The 17,183-nt window shown below is 35.5% G+C and overlaps 1 protein-coding gene across 1 annotated transcript in view; it reads left to right on the plus strand.

The window, feature by feature from the left end:
- The window catches only part of LOC127849271 (complement C3-like), a 52,655-nt gene that overhangs the window by 18,898 nt on the left and 16,574 nt on the right, over positions 1 to 17,183 (plus strand). The window contains exons 15-22 of the mRNA XM_052381988.1: positions 5,829 to 5,973; positions 6,410 to 6,477; positions 6,755 to 6,912; positions 7,446 to 7,529; positions 8,222 to 8,359; positions 9,154 to 9,250; positions 9,458 to 9,562; positions 13,340 to 13,528. Coding sequence (XP_052237948.1) covers positions 5,829 to 5,973; positions 6,410 to 6,477; positions 6,755 to 6,912; positions 7,446 to 7,529; positions 8,222 to 8,359; positions 9,154 to 9,250; positions 9,458 to 9,562; positions 13,340 to 13,528 — 984 coding nt within the window. The remainder of the gene's footprint in view (positions 1 to 5,828; positions 5,974 to 6,409; positions 6,478 to 6,754; positions 6,913 to 7,445; positions 7,530 to 8,221; positions 8,360 to 9,153; positions 9,251 to 9,457; positions 9,563 to 13,339; positions 13,529 to 17,183) is intronic.

A 17,183-nucleotide genomic window follows, 5' to 3' on the forward strand; every position in this document is an offset into this window, starting at 1 on the left:
TGTTTTGGTTGGAAAAATTTTGAATCCCCATTCAATAGACCAATTCCATATGGAGTCTAAGCCTGCTTGAGCCCTCTTCTGCAGGCCTATCATGTTAGACCCCTTTAACCAAGTGCCTGAATCGTCGGCAAACTGGGAGATAACCATTTCTGAGTCTTTAACGGCATCATGTAGGCTGTTAACGACGAGGGAGAACAGAGTTGGGGATATTACGGACCCCTGGGGTGCCGCGGTTGGTTATGGCTACCTCTGATAACTCCCCATCGACCCTGACCTGGATTCTCTATGAAAGCTCTGTGGTAGTTAAAACAGTATCCAGTGATTCCATAGTCAGCTAGCTTTTTTAATATGCCAAAGGTCCATGTTAAATCGAAGGCGGCCTGAAGGTCCAAAAAAAATTGCTAGTACTGATTGCCCTTGATTTTTTGCAGATAGAATATCAAGTTGTAGTCTAGCTAGCTAATCAAGAGTGGAACGCCCCTTCCTAAAGCCAGACTGGAAGGGGTTTAGCATGTATTTTAGATTCCAATAAGTGTTCTAATCTTTTTTAGCCATAATTTCTAGTAATTTGACTGCGTGTGATGTTAAACTTATTGGACGATATGAGTTTAAGTCGTTTTTGTCCTTACCAGGTTAAGAATAGGACTCACTGTGGCCTGCTTTCACTCGGGTGGTACTGTGCCTGTCCTTTACACCTGATTGAATTGGTTAAACCATATTTTAAGAGTTATGGTTGGCATATTTTTAAACATTAAATATGCTATTTTGTCAGGCCCCGTGGCAGTAATGCTGCTGGTGTTAATGGTGCTTAATAATTCAGTTAATGTAAAAGGTAAATTGAGAGGCGTGCGGTTTCCCCCAGGCTCGTTTAAAATGTTATGGTGCTCCGTCTCAAACCGCTTTTGATAGTTCAAAGTTTCAACGGGAAGGTTTGAGTCACTGAAGACTGATTGGAAATGCTGTACCAAAGATTGAGCCTTTTCCCTTGGGGTGGTGGCAAATTCGCCTTTGTATTTAAGTAGCGGTACAAGGGTGAAATATTTTTTTTTAACTCTGTGAATTTTTGTGCCAAAAATCCCTAGTATTTTTCTTATTAATAATTGCTAAATCACAGAATTCTTTCCAATTTTGAGATTTTGCGTCCAAAATGACCCGCTTTGCTTGATTTTCGAGGTACCTATAATTAAGAAGATTATGCTCAGCGGGGTTCTTTTTAAGAATTTGTAATGCTTTTTTACGATCCTGTACCGCCTTGGAGCACGCCTCATTCCACCACGGGACCTTATATCTGACCTTAACCTTGCCGGAGGAGACCGGTATGCTACATTTCGCCATGGACAGAATCCTACTAGTTAAAGTGTTGCAGAACTGATTTGAGTCCTATGAGTGAATATCTGCAAGGGAGAGATCTGAAATAAGGTCCCTAAACTGAGCCCAGTTAGCTTTTTCAATAATAAATTTTTGCTCCCCTGAGCATTTGGCATCAGTTCCCTATGCAATATAGTTGAGCAGGGTAACCTGTTGTGGGAGGTGATCAGATTCCATTGTATCATTAACGGTTGCCTATGCAGACGCACTGGCTATCCTGGCATAAACAGCAGTAAGGTCAATGTGAGAGTTTAAACCAGTGGGTTTAAGTCTGGTTGGAGAACCGTCATTGAGCAAAGTAAGGTCTTGCTCGTCCAACCATTCTATTACCGCCCGACCTTCTGCATCTGAATTGTCGGAACCCCAAGCAGGGCGATGTGCATTAAAGTCCCCTGTGAATATTACATCATAGGGTCCTTTAATGGTCCTTAATTCCTTAAGGTAGTGCACCTCTAATGATTTCCCGCGATTTCTTCGAAGGTTGAAGAGCCTACTATTAGGTGCCGTAGCCTAGTGGTTAAGGCGATAGACTAGAAATCTTTTGGGATATTCCCGCGCAGGTTCGAATCCTGCCGACGACGTATACTTTTTTGCGACGCGTTTTATTTATTTTCTAACGTAATTTGATTTAATATGGCATATAATCTATATTTATTGTTAAATATGTTGCAATTTTTATGCACATTTTTCAATTATTAAAATTAAAACAACGTTATGGCGAAATTGGGTGATTTACTGTTGAAAATACGAACCATGCATGTTGCATTTTTATTTTTATTTCAAAAAGTAAACGGTAAATCTGTCTAGTTCTTGGTATTTTTGCTGTATATAGTGTTTCTATAAAAACTAAGTTTAAAATATGACTTAAATGATACTATTTTGAATTTTATGACACTTTGTTTTTAACCGACCCAATTTTTACTTGGCTGAAATCACTTACATTTCATGGTGCTCTTCCATAGATAAAAATTTGTAAAAAATAAATGTCTGTAAAAGAATACTTATTTCATCTTGTTTAAACTTTAAACACCTTTACAGCATCTGTACACACCAACTGCATGCCCATATTTGGAAATTTGAATGAATTATGGAACTTTTATATACCCCAGGGGTGAAAATAAACTGGACAAAAGCCGAGCGTGGGGGTGGTTTTGAAAAAATCGGTATATTTTTTTAAAAAGCATGGAAAGCCTACCTACAAATTTGCATGTAGTTCAGTGAAATGATGCTGATTAAGAAAATAGTTAATTAGATTATATTTGGATATGTGCCCATTAGAGGTGCACTACCTTAAAGAGGCCGTTCAAAGTTTCAAGATCACATCCTCTTGGGTAAATATTGACCAAAATAAGAGGCCGGTTCTTATCAATAACCAATTTAATTGCCAATGCCTCAATAGCAGTGCTACCATTCGGTTTTAATTGGTTGTTCATTCCCAGGTATTCGTAATTAATAGTATTTTTAATATAAATGGCAAGATCACCAGCAATATGATGGTTTAAAATACCAAAATATTTAACTTCACAGTAAAAGCCAGGAATTTGCTTTACATTATTATTTGAAAATCTAGTTTCCTGGAGGCATAAAATATGTATATTAGGGTTACTGTCAAGGAAATACTTAAACTATGTATGTTTGTTGGCGGTAAGACCACCAACATTATTAGAAATGATATGAAGATTACCGTCCATATTGGAAAGAAATTATCCTGCGCTTAATTTGATTCAGTTTGTAATGAGGAGATTTAAGTCCTAGTTAATGACCGGCACAGGCCCCTATGAGTTTCGCGGGGGTACTGGTCGGCCGGGAAGGTATCTTTTTAACCGAGAGGGGCCCGCTGGCCGGTGGGCGGCATCCTGGGTCTCTTATTTTAGGAGGGTCCCCAGTTCCAGAATGGATTTTATTAGTAAGGGATTTGTCAGGGGGGATGACCTTTGTTAGAGATTCTCTGCAATTTTTAAACCGAGAATCTATGCCATTGTAAATTTAGGTGATAACCCGACACCCAGTGGGCCTATTACGGTCCTTTATTATCTCAGCTATCAGATCCGTCAGCTCGCTGAGATATATGTTTCTATATGTATGACCTGTTGCTGGCGGATGCTTAATTTTAATAAATGATTCCCCTGCAAACGCGTTACGTCTGCTGGTGTTAAAGGCAGGGGAGCTCATTGGATATGTCTGGGTTTCGAATATTCTGGGACGGTTAGGGGGGACACTAACTCGGGGCTCCTCCTCTATTTCACAGACACCAGAGATTGACAAATTCTCCAATATTCTGGAGTGCACCGACACCAGAGAGTCGTGCCCCGTCACATCAAACATAGAGTAATCAGAAAGTGTAGTGTCAATGCAAGTGATGACACTAGCACCGTCAGATGACGGGGAGGACGGGGAAGACCCCCTGGTAGCCACAGGAGGGCGTCTCTGAGTAGGTGGATCCCCCTGGATAGGCAATACAGGGGGTGGTGCGTATTTCCGGTGTATGGTTGGAGACCGGATCCACAGGTGTAAACTTAGGGGGTGGTTCCTTATTTTGGGGTTGAGGGGGGGACTCTTACCCATTAACCCCTTAACACTAGGACATGTCCTCCTGGTTTGGGGCGAGATACAACCGGATGAGGCATATTATGGTGATGACGTGGAATCGGTTGTGTTGGTGGTGTTTCGGGCGCCCACGCTGTGGCTCAAAGTGTCAGGGCGAGTAGCCTGCTATCCGCCTCGGACCAGGTGACCCCATAATAATTGGCATAAGTGGCTATATGGACAGACCTCGTATAGGAGGGGCACCCCTGGTAGGATGCGGAGTGCTGGCCGCCACAGTTGGCGCACTAACGAGTCTTGTTGGTGCACCTTCTTTGGCAATTGGGACCGGCGCAGCGGCAACATGTAGTGACATTTGAGCATTTACCCCTGTTGGTTATATGCCCAAAGCCCTGGCAATTAAAGCAACGGGCAGGGCTTACCGGGCAGGGACGAATGTCAAGGGCAATACTAGTGCCCTTGACAAATATTTTATTGGGGACTGGAACAGAAGACAGAAAGGATATTTTTACCAGTCTCGGAAAGCCAGGTGGTGCGGGGCGATAAGATTCAACCCTTTCCAGATTGGAAATAAGGAGGTCAGAGTTGGATATCTTAGGCCCGAAAGTGAGACATAATTTAAGTTTGGACGGCTTTCCGGGATCCCTGCTTTGAGACCGGTAACTGACCTCATGTTCGACGGAGATAATGCCCGGACCACAACGCTGCCAAGATGTAAAGACCCCCTTGAGAGAAGGGTGGCAAGCGCTTGAGCAGACTTGAGCTGCAAGAGTACACAGCCAGACGCCAAGGGCAGAGTCCGCTCAACAAGTCCGGGGAGTTCTTTTGCCAAACACGAGGCCAGTTGAAAGATAGAGAAAAGCGACATGATGGGGCCTACACTTCCGACTGACTGCAGGAGGCACCTAAAGGACATGGTGTTGTGGGTGAGATGATGGCTAGTCCAGCCCTGAAAGTGCCTCCCCTAGTAACGGGGTCAGGTTTTGACTCTGCCCCTTGGATGTTTTCTGTTGAGTGTGAGGCATTTGGAGGTTAAGTTGTAAGGGTGAAAGAAAATGGATAAGTCTACAATAATAATTATTGCGGTCGATAGAAAACAAGTCAACCAAGTGAGTATAACCTGTGTATAAAATATTACAGAATGTGATAAATATTCCAAATATTATAATAGTTTATTTCAAAATAAAGCATCAAGTATATATATATATACAATGCTGAATAATTAAGTCATTTGATGGTTTTAATTGTTAAGTTGAAAAATAGCCAACAAATTTCCGAATATCAAAAGACGTCCGAAATAGTGCAGGTTTTATAAAATTACGAAAAGAGTAAAAAAGGCAACAATGGACGGGCAAGGGGCATGTCGCAGTAGAACTGGTTGAATGGCTTTTCTTTTCTTTTCGTCTTATTCTTTATCTCTCCAAACAGAAGCTCAAACAAATCTTTTTTACAATAAAATCTTTGCTGTAATGGCGACCAAAAATCCAAAAGAGAATGAATGAATTGTATTTCACGATGTATTGTATTATAAAGTATGAAAAAGTAGGTTATCCGGAAGTAAACATTATCTTGTTATATGCGTTTAACAGCACAACCTTTCATAGTTTTCCATGTAAAAAGAATATTATGTAAATGTAGGTGATAACCCGACACCCAGTGGGCATCATCTCAGTTCTTTGTCAATTGTAATGTTTTAAATGATATTTTAATTGAAACAATATTATATACCATTGTTTTTTATTAGATTGTTGCTCAGTTTCATTTTTAGGTTTTCAAATGTTGTGTGAGAATATTTGGACAACGTGTGTCGTTCAGTGACTTAACCCAAGTGATACTCATATCTTCATCCCCCTGATGGATTTGTTAAGTGTATTTGTCCATACAATATAGTTTTTCATGTTTTATTGTATTTCCAGGATCATATGTTGCCAGCGACGGATCGGTCTTTAGTTTCCAAGATCGATATCATATGGACATCGGCTTGTTAGAAGATATGGGCCTTCAAATGGGAATTCGTAAACGCTTCGAAACGTGGTTCTTCTTTGAAGAACATATGATAAGGTAAACTGTTTCCAAGTATTGAGTAACCACATTAATATTTATTTAAAAAAATCGCGGCATGCGTATTAATAATATTGTTAAACGACCACGGCAACGCTTAGAGCAGGATCGTTGTAATTTTTGACAATTAACATGAAAGCCTTGTAATGTTACGATTGCTTCCTTTACTACTTTTTATTTCGAAAATAATACTGTCTGTAGTTAGAGTGTTGTCTTTATGTGTTATTTCGTCGACATTTAGTGCAAACATGCTTTGGGTAAATTACAATGAGCGGTGCTGTACAAGATGCGACTATCATAGATACAAAACACTGAAGTGCAAGAAATATATAACTGTTTATACATGTTCATGAGGTTGGAGTGTATGTAAGGATATCCAAGTACAATATTAACGTGTTGAACTTTAAATACTATAACAATAATCGTGTCTTTTCAGTGATAATGGACTTACTCTTGCCATGAAATACAGAGATTCTATAACAGAATGGTCAATTCAAGCAATAGGTACATATGAACATTTCAGATTTGTGTCATCATTGATAGATAACGTCAGATTGTTCTTATAAACTAAACATTATTGATCTTGAGTCGGAATACTATTTGTATTTATTTTTAACATGTCCTTTTTAACTGTTGAATAATTGAACGCCATTTTGGATACTTTTGTTCAATGGAATGTTAGTTTTGATATAACACATACGACCATATTATTACATCCTAGATTTATATATTACATAATTTATTTATATGTTTATATATGTATGTATACATTTTGTGCTAGGTATATCTGAACATTACGGTGCCTGCATCGCAGCTCCAAAAGAAGTCAAAGCCTTCAAAGATTATTTTATTCAAGTCGATCTTCCTTACAAAGTACTACAAAAGGAAATGTTCAACGTTAAAGTTACAGTATTCAACTTTATTCCACAAGAACTTAGTGTACGTTATTTTACGGAAAATAATTGCGTATGAATTGGGTATTATTTTGAATATGATGAGTGTATTTGAGTACGGACATTGTTTTTACTAAAGTGTTACCTTAATGGTTAAAACACAACGCAAATATAATGTTTTCTTAAATAAAAGCTGAAAAGTTAATATAAGAATAATACAACATTATAAGGGGGTATATTTAATAATAATCCGTTTGTTAAACCGTCGTGTGAATGAATTTTACGCGACAAAGTAGGAATTATCGTGTCCAAAACAAATACATAATTACCAGTCGTAGCTTCGATGTTTTACCAACATGATTATTTTAGCTTTTAAATAGACCAATTTATGAAAGAGAACAATCTACATTAGGGGTACAATGCACAATGTAAAATGTAAAATAGCTGATGACATCGCATGAACCACTTCTGGAAATGTGCCATATTATGGTTGATATTCCTTAATCGCGCACCTATAATATTAAAACAGTTATACGCTATATGATTATGCATTTTTTCATTTAATTGTGATACCAATAGGCTCGTGTCTACATGAAAGGCGTAAGCAGTTTTTGTAATGGCACCTCTCCTGGCCAACACTCACAACCGCAGCCTCTCACCTTGGTGAGTTATATATTTATGTTGTGTCCGATGCAATCAATTGTTTTAGTAACCAAAATGTTTTGCCGCATGTCGAGGTCATCCACATCAGCAAGGCACACTGATTTTGAAACAGAGCGTTATTAAACATGACCAGTAATACAAAGTGTGTGACAAAAAGAGATAATTTATTAATTTGATATGCATATATACTTCGCATTTGAACATATTTTGAAATCATTCTATGTACATGTGCATACATATGTGTTACGTCTAAAGTATAAGAACCTAAGCAAACATTGAATGAAATGTGTGTCGGCTTTATGTTGAAAACAGACATAAGTGAAATCGGGGGTTTAAACAGGTTTGATGGTCTGTCTAATCTCTTAAACCAGAAATAATCACCTTTACCCGTGTGTTCAAAACTATTCAACTCGTATTCTCAAAATAGAAAAGAAATAAATAGTTATTCGATGAATAACACACACATATATATATATATATATATATATATATATATATATATCTGTGTCATGTTTACCCTTTTGTTTGACCGAATTTCATAAGCTAGCATCATATTGTACACACTTCTTATTATTGTTATGTATATCAAAGAGAAGCAGTAATACAGGGTGTTAAACGCTTATTTATTGGGTCGATGTGCTCGCTTCGCGGTAAATGAATGCACATATGAAATAACACGGTCTGCCTTTAAGCCTCCGAACGGCGCAAGGACTTTGACGTTTCCCATGATACCCCTGAAAGCGGGAACATATCCAATCACTGTGTCGGCATTTGTGACGAACAGGCATTTGCCATTCGCAGACATTGTGGAGAAACAACTTCTCGTTATGGTAATATTGTTTGCTTAAAGTATCACACAGGTTGTTACGTCTTATTTGAGGCAGATTATTCGAAAACATAAACATTTGTGTGGACCATTGTTCGAAATTATATATTTGGAATAATGTTTGTATCGTCGAATGTTGAAAAATACTTGATGCAGATTATTAAAACAAATAAGGAAATGTGTTGATCTTTAAACAGTTTTTAAATTCGCACTTTAAGAACATAGGTTGGTACAGTTCTAATACATTAAATATCAAACTAAATGGATTAAAGTTCTAGTGAAGAATTGTTGTAGTGTTATATAAACAGACCTCGACACAATTCTTAACTTTCTACAAAATTGTAGCTGATTATTATTATAAATATTTAGAAATCAATTAATATGATTAACCACGAAAACGTGTATTAAGTTTTATGTAAATATCTGTTGTAGGTTCATAAATACGTGCTTGCACACAAACTAAATCTAGGAATCCACAAAGTATATACAATACATACTTCCGATTAATAGCACGTCAGAGATATGGGTCTTGGTTAGTGGTTTACCATTACGCCTGGCACCACGTGTTCTTTTATAATTACATGTATTTAATGTTTACATTGATATATAGTGATCGAACGCGATTGTGTGCATAAATTTTCTCTTGCAATAATTAATATGATTGTTCAGTACAAATGGGAAACAATTTTGCAAAGCGATTCCAAACGTTCTATTCCCCTGCAGTTTAGGAACCTTACATTAAGACCCCGACAAATCGTTAGGTTTCCATATATTTATTTCCTCTAAATGTATTTCCAGAATGAGGGTATCTTGGAAAAAAAGAGCTTCACTGTGTGTCTTGATCCGAATTTCCAAATGGAAAACTGCATCCAAGGTCCCGAAGTGAAACGTACAGGTAAACGTTTAAACGGCATTCCTGTTTGTTGTGAGCAGTTGGCACTGACAACGAATCTGTTCGATTGATTGATTAATCTATTAAGTTTTCCTTTTAATTGTTAGTGTGTTAGTGGTTAATTAATGTTAAAAATGTATTACTTTATAATGCGATTTGGTTTTAAATGTGATAATGTCGATTTTACTGATACGTTTTATTCGTTTCCAGTGCAGCTCAATGTTGATAACTCACCGTCTGTGAAAATGGAAGTCGAGCTCCCTTTGCCACCTTCTTCATTGCCTGGAACGGCTATTGTTAATGCATACATTCAAAGTAAATACATGATTTTACTTTTGTATTAAAAATTTATAAGACAATTATGAATTTACTACATAAACTTGAAATTATTATCTACACACACGCGCGTATACCCGCTGTTAAGATATTACCTAACAATAGGTTTTAATAGCAGTTGCGAATTATTACGAGGTGTTCGAAGTTTTTAATTGTGCTATTGAAACATGCTTTTAAGTACCTATATACACAAACTAAACTATGAATATAATATTTGAAACCAACATTAGTTTTGATCAGTATATCTAGAAAGCACGCAATACAACAATCACGACCGAGAATTTGTCTTCGTTGTCTTCGAACGACATCTTTTTATATTGGTATCTAGTGTCACATAGAGGTAATTAACTTTTTTTCAATTATGCCACTTTGGTCAAATCGGGTAACACGCGTTTACTTGGTAAAAGATTGTCAAGTTATTTGAGTGTGTGTTGTATAATCGTTTTTGCATTGTCTTAATATACCCTTCCGGGATAAAGCTGTCACGCACAATTAAATCATTTTGTTTATTTTGAATGTTGTCTTATTAAGTGAATATCATTTTTCTGGTATATTAAGCATGTTTTATTTGTTTGTAAACTAAAGACCGATGTAGTTGGAAAATGATAAATACAATACAAAGGGTCGGATAATGATTGCGTTATTGCTCTTCACACAAAACACGAACCACTCTACACAACTTTAGGATCAGGTTTGCTAATCCTAAGTAAATCAACGTACATGTAATCATCACACACCGTTAGTAAGACCACAGCCATACAATTCTCGATTGCACTTGATCAGTGTATAATAAGGTTTATTACATATTAAAAAAGTCATGTAAACGTGTATGTGCGTCGGGTCTTCCGACGTTTATCACTTGCAGATTTTATCTCCATTTTTAATCTACAACACAAATTAAACACGTTTATATTCGTTATAACTCCGTTCGTTGAAGTGAAACTAAATGGTTGGTGTCAGTTTTTGGTACTTTCTATGATTCCAAGATCGCTTGAATTCTAATCCGATGATCGTGTGGGTATATTCCTGTCCCGTACATACACATGCGGGTTGGGAATTGTCTTGAAACAGTTTCCAATTCTGATTGCTATTTAGCCTATACGTTTTATTAAAAAATGAAAGTTGGAGGAATAAACATGATCGCTTTCTACTGGTTAATGTTTGCTTGGTAAAGTTCGTGTAGGCTAATTCTATATCTTGTTTGACTATTCTAGTTCTGATTTATGAGTTAGATGTATAGACGAGATGAGTTTCAAACTTAAGACTCCGTCCATTGGTTAGCAAAATGTGGTATTCATATAAGGACGTATTTTAAAGATTGACATGATCGTTATTTATATTTACAATATAGAATACTAATACTGTTTCGAGAGTTAATGCCTGCGTAAAATATCAGTGTTGCTAACGATTATATTTTTGTTATAACATTTTGCGATATCCATGTGTAAACCAAAAAATCCTCTTATTGACTCATCTTTCACACAAGGGTTTCGAAGAAAAAAAAACTCGGAAATCAAAATCTTTTTAAAATCATTTGAAATGAATGAACGAAAACAATAAGAATAAAATACACAACAAATAGATCGATTACATGCACAAACCATGTTATAACTGATTGGAAACTGCAATATGTATAGCAAAAGCTAACAGTGTTACAAAATAAATGCATGTTATTTTTCATAATTGTGTTTACTTTAAAAGTTTGCTCCAATCTTGACACTCATCTTTGAGCGGCTTTATTGATAATTTTAATTACATAATAGCATGCGGGCAATTGCACTTTACCGGTACGTAAACACAGCAGAAAAGCGTACCGTAACCCTAACCCTAACCCGCACACCTAACACCTAATACCTAGAACGCAACATCTAATAATCCTTTTTATCCTATATATTTCCTTAGTATCGAAGGCTACCGCCCCCAACCCCACGCTTTGTTGATAGTGGTAAACAACTTCGTACCGGTAAAGTGCAATCTAGCCTAACATGCTTAATAATGTATTCATTTTATTGTAATATAAATTATGCAATACATTTGACAAGGAATAGTTTGGTTAATATAAGCCTTAGTTTTGTAATAGCCGGTGTTAAGTCGTCAGACCACCTTTACTCTTATAATTATTTTCTCGTATCTTTATAAAGATGCAATTTATTCAAATGAACAATAATGGTACTAAATTTAATAACTGGAGTAAATTTTAACTGTTAATGACACTCGTTTGGTGATTAATTTCTAAATATGTGTGCAGAAAATAAGTGTTGTTCCTCCAAAACAATACTATTACGTTTAAAGATTGGATACTAAAGCTTCGATCCTTGTCATGTTCTTTCTTTTATTTCGAATGAAATACCTATGTTGTACTTCTTTAATTTATCCAGCTTTCAACGTTCTTTAAGAAAATATGTGATTATGGGGTCCCGACGTGCAAAATGATGACTGTTTTTTTAACAACACTTAACGGTTTTGCATTTAATAACACTAGGATTTTAATTAGTTTATTTTGACATTGTACCAGCCAGACATTCGGCATGCTTGTAAAATCGCAAATGTAAGCAATAACAGCTTGTCTAGAGGGGAAATGTGTGAATCATATCATGTATGTGTCAAAATGTAAAAAAAAAAACTCAGACAACAATTAAGTGTGAAACATCAACAAAGTGAAAAGGTATGTATTTATGGTATCCATTTTTATGTTTCTTGTACACCTCATTTCAATAAAATAAATTAACGTACATATGTCCATGTTAATACCTCTGATAGGCTTTGATTTATGCTTTGCATTAAACTAACAATGCGCAGTTCAAAGGGAAACTATTAGTCCAGTATAAGCTCCTTAAACATGTTCCTTTTATCAGCTTAAATAGCTATGATGATCGCATCGTTCACAGATTGTGTGTATATTTATGAAAATAATATCATTAAACGAATGTAACGCCCACAGTGGTATACCTGGGATATAATCAAGATTTTTTAATTACACCTGGCTTTTCTGAGTACAAGAAAAAAAGATAAAATATGTTTTTCATTCCCTTGGGTTATAATCTGGGAAGTCTAATAAACAAAGTTAGCGCACTATCACTTTACACGAAAGGCTTTTGATTCATATATCTAGACTTGGAACAAGTAATATATTGAGAATAATAGGTAATTGACGTGGATGGAGAATGGTTATCTGTCAAGTCGGAGGAATTTATCGTGTGAGCCGCAGGCGAACCCGATAAGATCGTCCGAAGAGCCAGATAACCATTCTCCATTCACGTCACCAACACATTATTCTATTTATCATGTCATTCCACCGAATCCATCACATTTTGTATTGTTTGAATTTTTTTCACCTTTTATTTACATTGTAAAAGAGTTTAACCGGATAATTTCGCAGGTATAATGACGTCATTTCGTCTAAAAAAATTACGTCATTTCACAATAATTTTTGGGTTATAAGGTTAACTGGTCAACTAGCCTAATAACTTTTGGGTTATTAGGTTACCTGGTAATCAGGCTGATTTAAAGGCCTGTGACAGGATAAATCGCATTTCTATAACATCCAACCGAATCTGAAAGATTTAAATCAATAAAGTGATATAAAGATCATATCAATTAACTCAGCGCTATAAGCTTCAATAATAAACACATCGCTATAAAAATGCTTGAACAGAAGGATATTAATTGCTTAATAATTATAATTATCTCTATATAAAATGACGTGGTGTTGTAATGATCGTGTTACGTATTTATTTTCTTTTTATCATTTACCAGGTAATCTGATGGGTGATCCGGTTTTGTGTGTACTGGTAGGTGTGGATAAGATGTTCAATGAACCTCGAGGCTCTGGTGAAAACATCATGCAATATACAGCACCTATTGTCTACGGAATGTATTTCTTGAAGCAAACAGGGACAATGGAGGCAAAACACGAGGAATCTGGCTATAGATACATGCGAAATGGTCTGTGAATAACACGCTTTATGCATGGCATGTTTTATTTGCATATTTTCCTTTTACCGTCACTTTCAGTTCAGTCTTTTATATACGTGTTAACTATCTGAACAATACATGATTTATCAATCGGTTAAATACACGTTGACGAACAAGAATCCGTATTATACTTCTCGCTTGTTTCAAGCGTGACTTCTTTCGGCTTATAATGTCGTTATTATACAGCATAGTTGTCTGTACTAAGCACACTTACTTGTTAAAACTTGCCATAGAATAGATATGCATGAGTGTTTGTAATATGCAATTAAGTTTACGCTAGTCGAATGTTTTAAGAGTACATCTAAGGCTCGTGGCCTAGACAATTTCAATCCGCCTCTTGTTTGATACTTATTTGAACATTCGACTAGCGTAATATTTCACCTATTCGTATTTCTTTAAATTACAGCAATGCCAGTCAACATCTTCACATCTTAACATTTTGACCAAAAACACGTTAATAACTTTTATCGCCGAAAACAAAGGTATTTTCAAAATATTTTTCCATGGTTGAAACTTTGTGTTCTAAAAGTATGATATCTTAAACGAACATGATCATCGTGGATAAGGTATTTTTCCTGCGGCTTTATTGAAACGCAAAAGCTCGTAGTAAAAATCAACAACGAAAAATCAAAATCACAGGTTTTTTTTATAAGTTAAAGTAAACAAGATGTGTGTTCCCTTTGGATAACAGGCTAAATGTTAAATATCCAAAATGTTGACATGCAGTGCATATTTATTTGCAATTACATTACTAATGCTAATATACTCTAATGATGTCCAAATTTTAAAGCATCAATACGGAATTGCATGGGAAATTGTATTAACAAATGTGTTTATGCCTACCGAATTTTAAATTCTAAGATATGTTCTTTATAACACTTTTGAAAACCAGGGGGAACATTTGGATTCATCTAAAATTACCACGATGTTCCACAATTGTTCATCAATAGGCATATATTTCGTTTAATATATTGTGTGCATGCAATAAGTATGAACGTTGATTTTTCAATTTTCCATTTCTGTCTATATAAACGTGGATCAGGGATCCAAAAATATGTCAAGAAAAAACAACCACCTTAAAGACAAAACGCGCATTTGGTAGGAGGTGGGGGTACTTTCAAATGTTATATACCTCTGCCTGTGTTTTGAGAGAACAAATAGTGTCAATATACGTTGATATTAAAGCAAGTGACCAGTTTAATGAAATGTTCTTTTTAGTTTTATTTGATGTGATGCGATACAATATACAACCTTCTAATTTAGAAAACACCCATAATCCTCAACAAAGCCAACTTTATTTTTGCTGACAGTATTTGAATGAGAACCCTGTCGATGTTACTGTTAGTTGTTATGTTCAAACGCATTACATATTTAATCACAAAGTGTGTTTTATTTCAAGTTTTTCTTTTTAAAGTCAACGTTATGTAGCCGTATCCATAATTGTAATTATTGAACTGTAATAGCATATAATAAAATATTCCCATAGGTTTCAATCTGAATCTCTGAACCTGCTCATATGATTAAATTTGTTTTAAGCGGCTTACTTCCGTATAAGTCTAATAAATAAGACGGTTTTGCGCAAGTTTAGTGAGACCTTTCATATTTTCTACATTCTTGAAACACTATAAGAATTAATATGTAAAGTAGCTTAATGTTGTTTACCATAATTCTACTTAAAGAGCTATGTCATGGTGAAAGCAAAGCCATCTACAGAACACGATCCTAATAAAAATCCATCAATTTAAAATCGCTTGAAATTATTGGCGTCGCCCTGGAGGGCGGCGACTATTATGTATTGCATTTTTTTTTTGCGCTTTTGGGAGGAGAAGTTATTCTACGGATCAATGTATATATTTTTGTTTTAAGAAGGTCTTGCATAGTGGTGATCTTTTAGTGTAAATTAGTGTAAATAAGAACTGCATTTTTGCCGGCACGAACGGAACAGTTCGGCTGCTGACAATTGTTTTAGTCAGGTTAACAAATATAATAAAGCTTTATTTTATGTAGACATTTTAAAATCCATGTTACTACATTTGGACATTTTTATTAAAATTAATGGATGCAACGTGGTGACAACGTTAATTAAAATTTCTTACATCACTTAAATATCTTATCAAAATACACGTGTTTTTATATTAACAAATAAATGCAAACAGCACATCTATTATCCATGTATTTTTATGTGTGTCTATCATAGGCCTATCCCTACCACATATAGAGCGCGAAGCGCGACACGTATTATTGATTGTAACAATGATATGCGATAAAGGAAGCAGCCGCTTATCAAGGAGGAGCTGTGTCCCAGCAACCCGTTTCCCTAGAGTCAATCACTCTTCGGAGTTTTTTTTTTAAAACCACATATAGAGCGCGAGGCGCGACACGTATTGCTATCCAGGTGGTATGGGTCCTTAAGCATTATCCGACCATTACGTCCATAGTTATCTTCCTTTGAATTTGATAAATTTTGAAATCCTTGTTCGAAGTCCAAAATTTTCATCCGATTGTTCCCAAATTTTCACAGGATTTTTCATCAATGAGGAACCCAACCAAAACTCTATATGAGCAATATCGGACCATAAGTCCAGAATTATGTCTCTTTGAATTTAAAACTAAAAGTGGAAAAACTACTTGGTTAGGTGATTATGTCAACATTTTTCATCAGATTCTTTCCAAACTTACAGTGTCTTCATATCAATGAGTATTTTTACCTCATTTAAAATGAGAAACATCAGGACAATAAGTCCATATTTTTTTTCTTTTAATTTGACAAAATAAACAATATCCACTTGTTTAAAAGGTTTCACAACTTTTGTCTGAATCTTTCCAAACTTGTTAAAAGTTTTTATATCAGTATTACTCGAACCCTATTGACAATGATGAATATCGGAGCAATTAATCTATTATGATCTTTTCCTGAATTTCAAAGTATTGTGAAATGCAGCTTCTTTATACAATTAACAGTTTTCATTCATTTGTTTTCTTCACACTTTACAGTGTTTTCATATCAATGAGTACGCAACCCCTATCGTAAATGAGCAACGTAAGAATAAGTTCAGAATCATCTTCCCTTGAAGTTAAGAAAAATATGAAATTACGCTTACTTGATGAAGCAGATTTTTTAAAACCTACACAGTTCTGTTCAATTAATGAAAACTGCACACGGCTACCAGTAAAAAAGGACATCAATGTAAATAAAATGAACTATGAAATATTTAGGAGTTACAACACAAAATCATAGATAATGGTTATTTGGGGGTTATAACACAACATCATAAATAATGGTTATTTGGGGATTATCACACAAAATCATAGATGGTTATATCAGTATCTTTTTCTTTTTTGTTTAAAATCATCTGCCAATATATTAATATTTACAGTAGAAAAAAAATCGTTCCATGTAACTTCATTGAGTGCCTTTTACACTGAAATTCCCGACGCTTTTTGATGCTTTGCATCAATACTTATCTTGTCATTTTATAAGATCAATAGTATCGGACTTAACGACACTTAGGGGAAAGCACTATTACAGATGGTCTATGTGATTAATGTGGCCGGAGAATTGTTATTATTATCCGATCTAGACATATGTTCGAATGTGTAAGCTTATAAAACGTAGAGGTATATG

The sequence above is a fragment of the Dreissena polymorpha genome, chromosome 10 (assembly GCF_020536995.1).
Source record: "Dreissena polymorpha isolate Duluth1 chromosome 10, UMN_Dpol_1.0, whole genome shotgun sequence".
NCBI lineage: Eukaryota > Metazoa > Mollusca > Bivalvia > Myida > Dreissenidae > Dreissena > Dreissena polymorpha.